The following is a 13,486-nucleotide window of genomic DNA, read 5'->3' as shown; positions in this document are numbered from 1 at the left end:
TTAGTCTACTGCATCTTCCCATCCTCCCAGAGGAGTTTTCTCCAAACTCAGGGAAAAAAGGTGTGACAGAAGCTTCCCCAGCAACTCGCCCACCTCTGCCAACGGGACTTGGCTGCAGAACCGCCCGTCTGGCTTTTTCTCCTGGTATTGAATCCTCTGCAAAGGGAAAAACCCGCAACATTACCTGAACCTGGCAGTGCTGGTTTCCACCTCCTGAGGGACCGTGATCAGCAGTGCCGCGTCGCCCACGATTGCCTCCTCCCTGCATCTTGTCTGTATCGGTCACATCTTCCTTGTCAAGAGCGAATCTTCAGGGTTAGCATAAGTCAGATTCCATATCCTGAACTGACAGCCTGTCTCTTGGTTACTTTACCCTGGTTTTACTTTACAGCCATTTGATAGTCACAGGAAATAGGAAATAACACGAAATTTTAGAATATAATTTTATACTTTCCCACTGCTTAGAACGATGTGTCTGTAACCACTTGAGCATTTTGCTGTGGATGATCTGTGTGTGCTCCAGCTGATCTCTGGTGTGTGTCTGGCTCACTGAGTTAGAAATAATTGCAAATACGTTCGAGAAGTCACGGAAAACCTGCCAGGTACATTTGTACCCAGCTTTATAACGGCACTCAGCCGGAGCTGACTCCCGCTCCTGGTTTGGGAAGTTGTCCCTCTGGCGCCAGGGGACACAAACCAAGATTGCTCTCTCGGAAAGGGGCCAAAGGGGCTCTCTCAGAACTGAGTCCCCTCTCTGAAATGGTGCTGCAGATCCAGCGCAGAAGTGCTTATTTGGCGATAACATGTGATAACTTGTACATGGAGTACAGTACAGAGCTGGATATCTTGGTGTTTCAGGATAAACACAGGATGCTGTGTGTGGCTCCTTTATGTTTGCAAAATCTCGTTCATAATAGAGCATTTGGATCACAAGGTCGAGTAGTTCCTTACCACCTGCTGTGGGTAGTTTACAGGGTGCTTATAAGCCAGTCTTTGCTATGGGAAGTCTGGTCCAGCGTATCCAAAGAAGTGATTTTTCAGCTCCTAACTCAAGTGTCAGTGTCCTGGGTAATCCCACACAGGTTGTCTCGGTTGCCTTGCCTGTTTGTCTGCAAAATGGGAATTGTATCTCGCTACCTCCCAGGAAAGCTGGGAGAATAAAAGCTCAAGTACTATTTCAGGGAGATTTAATCGAGTACCTTGGCAGATAGACAGTCTGTACCTAGCACCTTCCTTTCACATTTTTCCCCACAAAGGGGAATTTTTTTCTCTGTGGAACCAAAAAAAAAAAAGGACAGACTGTACAGTGTCTGTTTACCTTGGGGCAATCCATTGCACTGAAAAGAAAGCACAGCGCTTCAAAGAGGACCTGAAAGTAATTAGTGAGGTTTCCTTGGGCATGACTAAGTAGGCTGTGCTGCACTCCCCTGTTCAAGGCTGAGCATTTTCTCATTACGCAATTCATTTGTCTCTGTTTCCTGATGCTGCTTCTCTGCAGCAGTTTGTGGGTAGGAGCTGCTGCGGGTGCCGGCAGGGACGATGCAGGGGGTGGGGAGTACAGGGGGGTGCAGGGGGTGGGGGGCACAGGGGGTGCAGGGATGCAGGGGGTGCAGGGATGCAGGAGGTGGGGGATGCAGGGGGTGCAGGGATGCAGGGGGTGCAGGGATGCAGGGGGTGGGGGGCACGGGGTGCAGGGATGCAGGGAGTACAGGGGGGCACAGGGAGTACAGGGGGGTGCAGGGATGCAGGGGGGTGCAGGGATGCAGGGGGTGCAGGGCTGCCCAGCCCGGTGCCAGCACCTGCCCTGCTCCCAGCAGAGCTGCCATCACTCTCTGCCTGGGATGCAGGGAGAAGGGTGATCTCTCCGAGTGCCATACAGGATCTGCGGGCTGAAATTGGCCCTCAGGCACAATTAGGAGCATTTAGAGTTCTGTGCATTGTGATTCTCAGTAATGTGGAGGCAAAACCTGGTGGGAGAGCAGATGCAAATGAATACGAAAGGAGCGTTTTATCATTCCTGGGAGCTCAGCCTGAGGATGTTCAGCCCAGTGCAAGTGAGGACATAACACCCAGCTCTGCTTGGCTCACTTTTTGCAGAAGCAGAACCCCATTTCAGTTCAAGATAATTAGCTGGAATAGGGTTTGCCTTCAGAGCTTGTTCTGTATAATGTCTTCTCTTAATGATGGACTCTTCCCCATCTAAAACCATTGACAAGCCTGGCAATAGACAGAACTTGCTATTTCACATGCATCTAAAGGCAGTGCAAAGAAATTCATCCATCTCTCTGTCAGCCCTACCAGCTGGGAAGAAAGTTTTGCAGCGGGATTGCAGTGACTCGGTGTGAGCTCCAGGATAAGGATGTTCTGCAAGAAGTTCCCTCCTTGGGTCTTTTTCCTGAGCGATCTGCTGGGTATCCTGGAGGGAGTAAATGGGTGTAAGGATTTCAGGAAGGAGTTTGTGCACTTGTGTGCTGAGCTGGGGTTTGGCTTCTCCTGCTCAAGAATCCCAGGCTGCTGGGAGAGGCACAGGGCTTTGCCTCCTGTGAGCTCCCTCAGAGCTGGAGGCCCAAACGGCTCAACTGTCGAAAAGAATTCTTCGCAGTTTGGCAGACACCCAGTCTTTGAGTCCCAGGCTGATATCAATGGACCGTCCCTGCATATGAACATCTCATGTCATGCCTGGGTCGCACTGAAGGCAGCGGAGTGAAAATGAATCTTCGCCTCAACTGAAATTTCAGCAATTTGACATTTCTTTTTGACACAAAAAGCACCAAAAATGTAAATGCTAAATAATCTCATGAAAATGAAGTTCCAAAAATTTTGTACTCGAGTAATGTCAAAGTGAGAAAGCCAAAAATTTTCTATTGAAACAAAGTCTGACTCTGTGCAATTCAAACGGATATGTTTGGAAAAAGTACATTTCTCCCTTGCTGTCTGTGTTTGCCTTAGAGGAGGCAGCACAAATGTTATGGTGCACGATGAGCACTGGGTCTGCCGGAGGCAGCTCAGAATGTTTGTAAGTGGATAACAACTGCAGCAAACCAGCATGTGATTGCTGAAGTGTTTGACCCTTTGACAGAGCAAATCAGTTCTGCAGGGAAACCTGTAGCGTGAGAACGTGCGGCTTTGGCACACGGCACGTTGCACAGCGGACACGTTTCTGCATCTAAACGCCGTTCTGCCAAGTTGTCCTTCTAACACTCGATGGAGAAACGGGGGGAGCACAGGCAGGGGAGCATGTGAAACGCACCGTGAGGAGCTGGTGGTGCACCGGCGTGTCGGACGGCCCCTGCCCTGGCCGCCCACACGGCCACGGTCACCGCCGAGCCATCGGCTGTGGTTTGTGGCAGCCTGCGTCTCCAGGAGGTGCGCAGGGAAATGCTGCCGTTCCTCCTGTGGCAGCAGGAGCCCTGCTGCTGATCTCGCACGTGCCACAACTGCCACCTTTACGGTTGTACGTGATGCATTTGTGACTTCCTGTCCTCCACGTAAAATCCAGAGTTGATCAGTATCCTTACACAACAGAAACTAGGAAGAAAAAGACAGAATGTCTGCTTGCCAGTCTGTGCCCGGCTCAGCCCTGCGCGGGGTCTGGGGATGCCGAGGAGGGCGCAGGGCCTGGTGACGTCTCTGCAGGCAGACACGCTTATGGCAAAAGATGTTCTCTGTTGCCAAACGAATGCTGAGATGCCAAGTCCATCAAAAATGAGAAGTTGCTGACTTGTGTCTCCAGGCCCGTATGCAAAGCTGCCCGTTCGCTGCCCGGTGCTGCTGGACCCCTCCCCGGCACGGGGCTCGCCGCGGGACGGCACAGACACGCTCTTGCCCTGAGCTCCGGAGGCTGCTCCGCAAAGGACGGTGTCTGCAGGGGAGGGGAAGAGAAGAGAAGGGATTTCCACCATGTTGCTGCTCTTTGCTCCTGCTCTTTCCCCCAGCTCAGTGCACACCGGGCCAAGCTGTGGCACGGGTGTCCCTGACACCCAGCAGCACCCTGAAACTTCTCTCATTTTCAGGTTGTGTTTCACTTTTTACGCTGTCCTCCATGCCACAGGAGAGTGAGGAGGGGACAGTGCCAGGCACAAAGCTCTCTGGAGGCAGAAATCCTTGGATGTTCTCTGTCTGCTGAAACTCTGGAAGGGAGAGAAAGAAAGATGCTGCAAATCAGGAAAGATGCTTCGCCCCCATGGCTGTTGTGCTGAGGACCAGGAGGGGAGAGGAGAGGGGGAAGATCAGGGCACATCCACTTTGTATTTTGCTGCCCTGCTAGATCTGCACATGTCAGACACATCGTCTGTGTGGGGTTGCAATGCACCTCAGGATAAACTGGGAAGAGATACACTATTGGCTATTTCCTATGCGGTGTGTCATCTGGCAGGCTGCATATATCACAGGGAAAGCAGGGACGGCTCAGCCTCCCAGCAAAGCTGCTTCAGTCTATAGCTCACAGACACTTTGAGGATGGAAAGAAAAGGGAAAGGCAGCCCTTGCTTTTTTGACTCTGACAAGCTCTGAAAATTCTTGGGAAATAGACACCTGACAGATGAAGGATTATATGGAAAACCAATGAAACAGATTTCCAAGGAGAAGTTGTGGAAGAGAAGCAGAACAGTGCCCAAAGGGAAATATTCTCTAGGATTTCTTCCTAGGTGCAGAGAGAAAGTGTTTGGGGATCTCTGACATTTCAGCATCTGAATCAGCTTCTGCATCAGCTTCTGTATGTGGGACACGTGGGGCTGAAAGAGCAGGGAGCCCCTGGAGCAAAGCTCACGTGGAATCGGCACAGGAAGAAGGTCCCGTTTGTCAACTCTCTTCTGTAGTTTGCAGCCATGGGGCAGATTTTTAAAACGCAAGCGTGTGTATTCTGTACTGCGAGCACTGGCTCCAGCACCTGAGCTGCCGGGAGGAGGGCAGGGGGGACACAGCCTGCTGAGCCATGAGCAGGCACACGTGGTTCCCTCTGCACTACATCTCCAAGCCCTTCTGGAGACCGAAGAACCACAACACCACTAACTTCTTCTCTGCTCTGTACAGTTTCCCTAACCAGTCCTTCTTCCACAGCGACTTGGACCTGGAGGACCTGGGGGACTTTGGCAGCGGGACCAGGTACGAGGGCGAGTCGCAGAGCCGGACGGTGCAGGCGCTGCTGATCGTGGCCTATTCCATCATCATCTGCATCTCGCTCTTCGGCAACACGCTGGTGTGCCACGTGGTGATCAAGAACAAGAGGATGCACTCGGCCACCAGCCTCTTCATCGTCAACCTGGCCGTGGCAGACGTGATGATCACGATCCTGAACACCCCCTTCACGCTGGTGAGCACCCGCCGTGTCCGTGTGTCGCCGTGTCCGTGTGTCGCCGTGTCCGTGTGTCGCCGTGTCCGTGTGTCGCCGTGTCCGTGTGTCGCCGTGTCCGTGTGTCTGTCAGAGCCGTGTACGTCTGTATGGAACGGGCCAGGAACAGGCTGATGTGCAGAGTTTCTTTTTGGCTCCCCCCTCTCCCTGGGCCCCCTGGGTGAGCCGCAGTCGCGCACTGTCCACAGTGTTCTTCTGCCTTCCAAAAGCTGTTCCTGAATTACCGGTTCGAATTTACCTTTTCTGAAATGGATGGTGTTTCTTTGGTGGGATTTTTCTGCCTTGCTCTGACAGGGGTTGCATCCAGTGATGTGTCCAGGGAGAGGAGAGTGCCCTCTTGTGTGTCTGCACGGCAAGTCACTCCTCAGGCACTACTAATTAAATAACTGTAATCCCTCTCAGGAAAGGGCTTGACATCAACTTCAAAGAACAGCACATTGCTGCAGTTTCATTGACAGTCATTACTACTGGACTTGTCTCTATCGAGAAATTAATTAGATAAATTGAAAACAAATTAGGTAGTCTTGACTAATTTTCTGTGTGGACAGATGTTTTATAGTAAATGTGCTTTATTTCCAATTAGCTTAATCTGCTTCCAGAATGAGTTACATTAATTTGAAATAAACATTGCACAGTCAGGAATAAGAAGGGAGTGAGAGAACAACTGCTACGTGGAATAATCTCCTCTGCAGAAAAGCCACATCAGCAGCAGCTCCAGGGGAGCCCACGTGAAAAGCCGGGTTGGGGGCTCCGTGCTCCTGCCCCCCCGAGCCGCTGGTTTCAGGGGGCAGCAGCTCCGGTCCCTGCGGAGCTGGGATGGACGCGGGGCAGCCCAGCTCGTGTGCGTGAGTCGCTTTGTCAGCTGGAGGGTAAAATGTTCCTCTCCGTTAGTGTAGCTGAATTGTCACCTCTGAAATTGCTGCTGGTGTGTCTCACCCGATGTGACATGAGAAGATCCGCGTGCGATGCTGCCGCCAGCTCCGTCCCGTTTCCTGAGCGCGGCTGGTGGCTGCGGAGCCTGGGGCCACGGGCACGGGGGTGCTCCACTGGGATGCTCCGCGGACAGGCAGCCCGGTGCTCAGAGGTGTCACCTCACAATTTCGGTGTCCTCAATGATTTCTTCTTCCATTAACTTGTCTCACTAGGTTTTGAACCCATGCAACTTTCAGCATCCACAAATTCAAACGTGCCACTATTTTTAAAGAGGCAAACTGCTGTTTTTCCCTGTAGAGCCTCATCGAGAAACTGAGCTAAGATTTATTTGCATTTTCCATTTTACATGTACACATGCCCACACAAACTCACACATGGAGCACCACTCAAGTGGATTTGTTTGCCCAGTTTAGTAAATATCACCTCCGTTTCAGAGCTTCTTGTGTAGTCACTACTTCCCTAGAAAAACTGAGTATAATGCGCCTACAAAGCATAAGGAAACTATATTAAAGCATTTATTCCTTACCATGCTCCTGGAAAGCCCTGTTCACTACCCTTCAGATAACACACACAGTGTTAATCCCGTTCTGTCTGTTCTTCAGGTGCGGTTTGTGAGCAGCACCTGGGTTTTTGGAAAGCTGATGTGTCACATAAGCCGGTTTGTCCAGTACTGCTCCGTTCATGTGTCTGTGCTGACCCTCGCTGCTATCGCTCTGGATCGGCATCAGGTACACGATGGACATCACCCCACACGTGCTAGAAAATAAGGAGCTAAGTACATAGGTTTTTGCCTTTTTTGCCAACACTTTTTTTGGCGAATAGCAACCAGGAAAACCTTACAGGTCAAGCAATGAGTGCAAACCGAAGTGTTTCACTGAAGTGAATTCAGTTTGTAATTTTTGCTCAAGCTGATAAACGCCATGTGCTGGCAGCAGCTCCTGCGCTGTGTGCTCTCAGGCAGACCGCGTGTTTTTCTTGCAGTGCTGCAGTCACATAAATGGTCATTACTGAAAAGCAATTTCATGTGATAAATGACATGATATATGAAGTTCAAAACAATAATGGAATCCATTCTGATCATCTGGGGTGTGCTCCATCTGGTGTTAGAAAATTACAGTGACTGTCGGACTATAGATCACCCATTTCTGTCTTATTTCCACCCCCTGCCCCCCCAAAAAGGTTGGTAGCCTGCCCATTCTATGTGCAACATAGCGATTTATGAAAGCAAAGTATTTTGATAACAATTCATTTTAATCAGCAGATTCTGGGTTAATTTCAAGGCATGGCTAGATATCAAGAAGTGTTTGTTTAATTAAGAACAAACACAATTCCTGCCTTTAAATTGAATGGAATAGATTCCGCAGGACTGGTATTAGCTAGTATGGCCCAAGGAGGTAAAAACAGAAGTAAGGAGATGTCACTGTGCAAAAAGAAATCAACACTTGTCTTTAAAAGTACTGCTGGTCCCGAGAGGTACCAGAGCAGACGGGTGCTCCAGGCGAGTTCCAGAAGCTTGATTAAGTAGATATTTATAATGAGACTACAAAAGACATGCATAAAATACCGAAGGCTTCATCAGCCAAGGGATCATTTGGATGACATGATAGGCCTGTTTTCAATTACTGTTTCACTGGCTAATGTAATCACCCGTGGTGCATGTGGCTCAACAGACACCCAGCCCCAGCCGAGCTGACGGGTGACACCGAGCGCGTTGTAAATCCTCAGGACGGGTTGTTCTCTGCAGGTTGTCATGCACCCTCTGAAGCCGCGCATGTCCATGGTGAAAGGAGGGATTTGCATCATCATCATCTGGGTGATGGCCAGCTGCTTCTCACTGCCTCATGCCATTTATCAGACTTTGACAAGATTTTATATCGGGTAAGACATTGACGGGGCGGGTTTTTTGTTTGGTTTGGTTTTTTATATGACATATGCAGCCTAACCAAAGCCCCACAGATTCAAAGGCGCACATCTTTCCCTCTGTGTTATTAAAAAAAGAAAGTGTGATGTAACTGAGAAGTCTCCCTTCTCTTTGAGTATGTGATGTGTTTCTCATGAAAGGACAATGAAAATCAGTGGAATTGCTTTCAGGCTTGTTTGTTAGTTGATTTTGGCTCAGAGATCAGCCCTGGAATTTGAGGTAAGTACAGAAGAGAGGTGCTTTTCATCATTAGAGACATGTCACTGTGGATTTTTTTTTTTCTTTTCCTGGGGGTGTATTTAAAATATCTTCACTGGGGCCAAAGGTTAAACATAAGCAAAATATTCCATTGCATGTGGCACTTCTCCACGCTACTGAACGGCTTCTGCTGTCTGTGTCTTTACTGGAACTTGTAAGAATGTCTGAGATGCTTGTCCTCTAGGTGCTGCGTGCATCTGTTGGTGGCATTGACAGTTCTTTCTCTCTTTGATCTTCAGGAACAGAACAATACGAATGGTCTGCCTCCCCAGCTTCCCTCCTCCTGCTGATCTTTTCTGGAAGTATTTGGACTTGACTACTTTTGTCCTCTTGTACGTCCTGCCCTTGCTTGTCATCTCCATCACATACACCATCGTGGCCAAGAAGCTCTGGCTGAGGAACGCCATCGGGGACCTCACCATGGAGCAATACTATGCCCACCAACGGAAGAAGAAGATGACACTGAAGATGCTGATGGTGGTGGTGGTGGTGTTCGCAGTGTGCTGGTTCCCCCTCAACTGCTACGTGGTGCTCATCTCCTGCAGGGCCATCCACAGCAGCAACGCTCTCTACTTCGCCTTCCACTGGTTCGCCATGAGCAGCACCTGCTACAACCCGTTCATCTACTGCTGGCTGAACGAGAGCTTCAGGTCGGAGCTGAAGTCGCTGCTGTGCGTGTGCCGGCGGCGCAGCGCGGCTCAGGGCCACGCTCTGCGGTCCCTGTCCCCCCCGTCCCGCCACGCCTGGGCCGAGGGCGCCTGCCACAGGGCGAGGGCGTCCTCCCAGAGGAACTCTGCAAAGACAGACATCTCCAGTGTTCAGCCCATCGTGGCAGAAAGCTGAACCCTTCGTCTGATGGCCAGGCAGCATCCTGCTGCGACTGCAGAGTCACGGGAAAAACTGAGCTGGACACCAGCCAGACCAACCTCCTGCCCAAAGCGAGGGCTGCCCGTGTTGGATTGGGTTGATCAGGACCGTGTCCGGTCAGGTTTTCAGAACTCTCCAGGGATGGACTTGCCCACATGTCGGCTCCAGTGAGGGGTGTTGAGTGAATTTGTCATTGAACAATCAGCAAATATTAAGAGAATTCTTTAACAGTGCACAGAATTTTTCACAGCCTAAGCAAATAAGGGAACCTGCATGGATTATGCACAGGCCAACTGATGCACACTGTTTTAAAGCAGATGGCTGTTTATGCGTATAGAAGCACTGTACTGACTCCTTTTTATTTATTTGTAATTTGTTTAAGATGGATAACGTACAGCATTCTTACATTGGTACCCAGCACACAGCCGCTTGCTCTGCCGTTAGAGATGCTGCAGCTCTGCCCGGCCGCGCTGCCACCCAGCAAGTCCCCGCCGTGCCTGGGGACACGGGCGTGCTGGCCCGCAGGTTCCTGTGCTGCTGGTGTGTGCGGGTCCTTGTCACCAGCTCTGGCCTTTCCCTCCACAATGTCTCATGTCATTTCCTAACAAAACTCTATATTGGCATGTTTTAAAATTGTTAATTGACATTTCTTTAAAGTCTAAATTATTTGCAGTTTCAATAGTACATTGTTTCTTACCAGCCCTCAAGAACTGTGTCCTTGGTGGCGTGTCCGTCTGTCTGTCCTGGAACTGACCTGCTGGGCAGCAGTGACTGCTCGGCAGCTGCTGACCAGGGCTCGGCTTTGCACAAGGTGGGACCTGCATTGTAGCTCTATTAGGAACAGATCCGCAGTTTTTAAAACCAAAAGGTGGGAGGCAGGAAAAGTTGGCAGTGGATAAAAGAGTTCATTTGCAAACCTTTGCACCCTCCCATGCTCAATAAAACTGAGCATCTGATAACATGGCTCAGCAATTGCCTCAGACACAGGCACCTGTTTCCTTATTCCTGTCCATTCAGTACTGGCTCAGCCTCCATAATTGCAAAGGCTTTAGCCTCGAAAGACACTGAAAGGAAAATGAGATTCATCCTTCCTATGCGAAATAGGAGCTGGTGCTCCGGTGAGCGCTCCCTCTGGCCAGCGCTGGCCGCTGCTCCCGCGCATGGCCGCACGGATTCCTCTGCGGGAGGATGCGCTCTGGGGAGGAAACCGAATTAGAAAAATCTCATCAGAGAGCAAGCACCCAAGACTCAGATGTCTTCTCTGATTCGCCTGCCAGAAATGCGTTTAACAGGCTTTCTCCTGTGGGCTTTATCATGGGAACCTTTGTTTCATTTGCACTAATAAAAAAGTGTAAGTGGAGATGTGAATGGGGCCAGCACAGTGGAGGCAGCCATCCCAGTCTTTCAGTTTGTGTTACAAGGAAATAACAGCATAAACCTGAGATTACCACTGAGTTGGGGTTTTTTACTGTCTGGAAAAACTCGGATTTCATACCACTGCAAATGGCATTTCCATAATGCAACTGTCTGGAGGGTTTCTGTAAACAAGAGGTTTCTTGTTAAAACAATACAAACCACAAACCCAGATACAACATTGTTAAGGTGAGTAATTTAATGAAACATCTCATTCAAAAGTTCTTTTTACCCTGGAAAAATTCAATGAAATTCAATAATGCGGTTTGCATGCGTATCCCAGCGCACTCCCAGAGAGCTGCTAGAACTCACTGCTTGGAGCAAAGAAACCAGAGTCCCTGTTGAACGGCGAGTGAGCTGCGGCTTCCCCGGGCTCTGCACGGGGTGCAGCGGGGACAAAGCTGCGCTCTGGGTGACAGTGACAGCACGCAGAGGTGTCCTTGTCCTGGGGAGGGGTCTCTAAGGGACATTTTGTGCCTGGGTGGAAAGCTGACGTTTTGATTCCTGACTGCACACCCTGTGCTGACCTTACACAGCAGCGCTTTCTTCAGTGCGCGTCTCCAGTCTGGCGATGTTCAGCTGCCTTAACAAATTGTTATTTCCTTGAGCTGACTGCTGGAACTTTACGGTTTTGTAAAAGTCTGGCAAAGTTCGCCATCATTATATGCAACCTTCCACTGGATACCCTTGCTTTAATACGAGCTCTGTTAAAATTTCCATATGGTGGTAATATGAGATTTGATTCACTGATGTCTTCTGGGGGCTAATAATAGCCAAATAAAATATCTGGTTTATCTGGGCTTTTTTTTTAGAACCCACTCTCTCTCTCATGGGTTTCGTGTAACTTTTTTAAGTTTTGAAAGGGAGATGTGCCCTCCTACCAGAGGATTAACAAGAAAGCATAGACTGCTGCTTCTGACAGCCTCAGGACCGTGACCCAAACTTGTCTGCATGTGTTTTGACATCTTTCAGCATGAAAAGCCCTTTGTAACCAGAAGAGCTGTGCTTACCCAGACGAGGAGTCACCCGTGGACACGTGCGGACTGTAAATGCCCCTTCGCTCCCACGCGTCTCCTTGCAGCTCACGCGGTAAACAGCTGTTCCCAGCAGCGCTTCTCGGGCTGGACAGGAGCACGGGCGCGTCTCACTGCAATTTCATTCTGATTCTCCACACCTGCTGAAAAAAGCGCCGTGGCCCCGCCGGGGTCCCGCAGCCGCGGCTGCTGATGCCACAGCCCAGGGCTGGCGGGGCGCACAACAGCGTCCGTCTGCTCCGCTCGCCCAGACCTGCTGGCGGGGACGGAGCAAACGTCTTTGTTTTGCACTAAAAGTAACGTCTGCCAGCCTGACCACCGACCTGTGTGCCTGGGCTGTGGCTCAGTGTTTTACAGCATCCGACAGAGTTTAATAGTGTTCTGAAGTGTGACGTGATGTGGAACCAGAGCGAGACCTCTGTAAAAGAGGTTCCATGAAAACAGGGTTTTTTCTTGCTTGGAAATAAAAGATATGCTCTTACAAATGCTCAGTGAAGAACGATATTGTTATGCAGCACAACAGAAACACCTACCATTCTGAGTAACACAGGTAGAGCAAGTTTGGCACTAAATAACTTATTTTAATATGGAACTGTCTTTTTAATGTGCAAATAGTCTGTGCCATACCACATAATGCTGCAGAAAAAAGCCCTATTTCTTTTCTGTATAATACTTGAAAAAAAAAATCTGAGGTCTAAAAATGGCATTGCTTCGCATGAACTTTTTTTCCTCCTCTGGTGAAAGCTAAAAGCAACAAAACCTCTTTGTTTTCTTTCCTTTGTGACCTGACTCAAAGGTCCTGAGCTCACTGTCCAAGCCCCGCCGGCTGCAGGCGGGTCTGCGTGGAGCTCCTGGCACAGAAGTCAGTGTCTTTGCTCTGGGACGTGTCCCCAGTGCCCCCGCACGGGGGACGGCAGAGCTGGTGTCCCCACGCGCTGCTGGTCCACGGCCAGGGCCACGGGCTGGGGACAATTAGTCCTGTCCTGAGCTATTAGGACTGTACCAGTTAATTGGGTTCACTTCACAGTCCCATTAAAGCGCAAAGCATTGTGGTTCTCTCCTAATCGAGACCAAAAGCATTTGTTTTGAAAAATGTGGAGATGTAGAAAGAGCGCGGTATGTAAGGGAGAGGAGCGGGGTAACAGCACATCCATCCACAGAGGGACATTCTCATTCTGGCTTTAACGGTGGCGAGAATTCTGCAGACTTGCTGGCGAGGCTCTCTGCCTCCCGAACACACCATTGAAAACTGGTAACCTACCTTTAGACTCAGTTTAGGATTATTGCTATTCTTAAATAATCCAGTGCAGGAGATATGTTTGCCAGTGGAGTAATTATTAGCTAATCGTGTAATTATTAAGCTCATGAAACTAATAGCAACTTCTACTGTGGACTTTGTCCATTTTTTGAATTTTTGACCACTGACTCAGATTCAAGACTTGCTCCCTGTTGATAACAAAGGCGTTAGCTGTCACGAGGCCATTATTTGCACAGAGATTGGTGAGGAAAAGTGTACCCGATATTTTACCCAACAAAATGAGAAGTCATTCTTTATTTTTCCTAGGAGATGAAAACTGTCAGCTTTATCAAGTGGAAAATGCTCATCTGTGGCATCTGTGCTGACTCTTAAACTGTCCCTGATTCATTTTCGTTTTTAACATTTTCCCAATGAGAAGTGGACAAGAGTAACTGGGATTTGCATTGGCACTG

At 49.6% G+C, this 13,486-nt stretch overlaps 1 protein-coding gene across 1 annotated transcript; it reads left to right on the top strand.

Moving 5' to 3' along the window:
- Positions 1-4,933: 4,933 nt before the first annotated feature.
- LOC135993525 (G-protein coupled receptor 83-like) lies at positions 4,934-9,305 on the top strand. Its single transcript, XM_065643452.1, has 4 exons — positions 4,934-5,311; positions 6,886-7,011; positions 8,028-8,161; positions 8,702-9,305. Exons 1-4 carry the CDS (start codon positions 4,934-4,936, stop codon positions 9,303-9,305), a joined length of 1,242 nt encoding a protein of 413 aa, XP_065499524.1.
- The last annotated feature ends 4,181 nt before the right edge of the window (positions 9,306-13,486 follow it).

This window comes from Caloenas nicobarica, chromosome 12, assembly GCF_036013445.1.
Source record: "Caloenas nicobarica isolate bCalNic1 chromosome 12, bCalNic1.hap1, whole genome shotgun sequence".
NCBI classification, from domain to species: domain Eukaryota; kingdom Metazoa; phylum Chordata; class Aves; order Columbiformes; family Columbidae; genus Caloenas; species Caloenas nicobarica.
This window is presented reverse-complemented; position numbering and strand designations above follow the sequence as displayed.

Bases quoted from the DNA above. Each gene is read 5' to 3' on its own strand.
- LOC135993525 (XM_065643452.1), top strand. From the start codon at position 4,934: ATGAGCAGGCACACGTGGTTCCCTCTGCACTACATCTCCAAGCCCTTC. The intron at 7,012-8,027 runs GTACACGATGGA...TGTTCTCTGCAG, and splicing joins TCGCTCTGGATCGGCATCAG to GTTGTCATGCACCCTCTGAA. The intron at 8,162-8,701 runs GTAAGACATTGA...TTTGATCTTCAG, and splicing joins TTGACAAGATTTTATATCGG to GAACAGAACAATACGAATGG.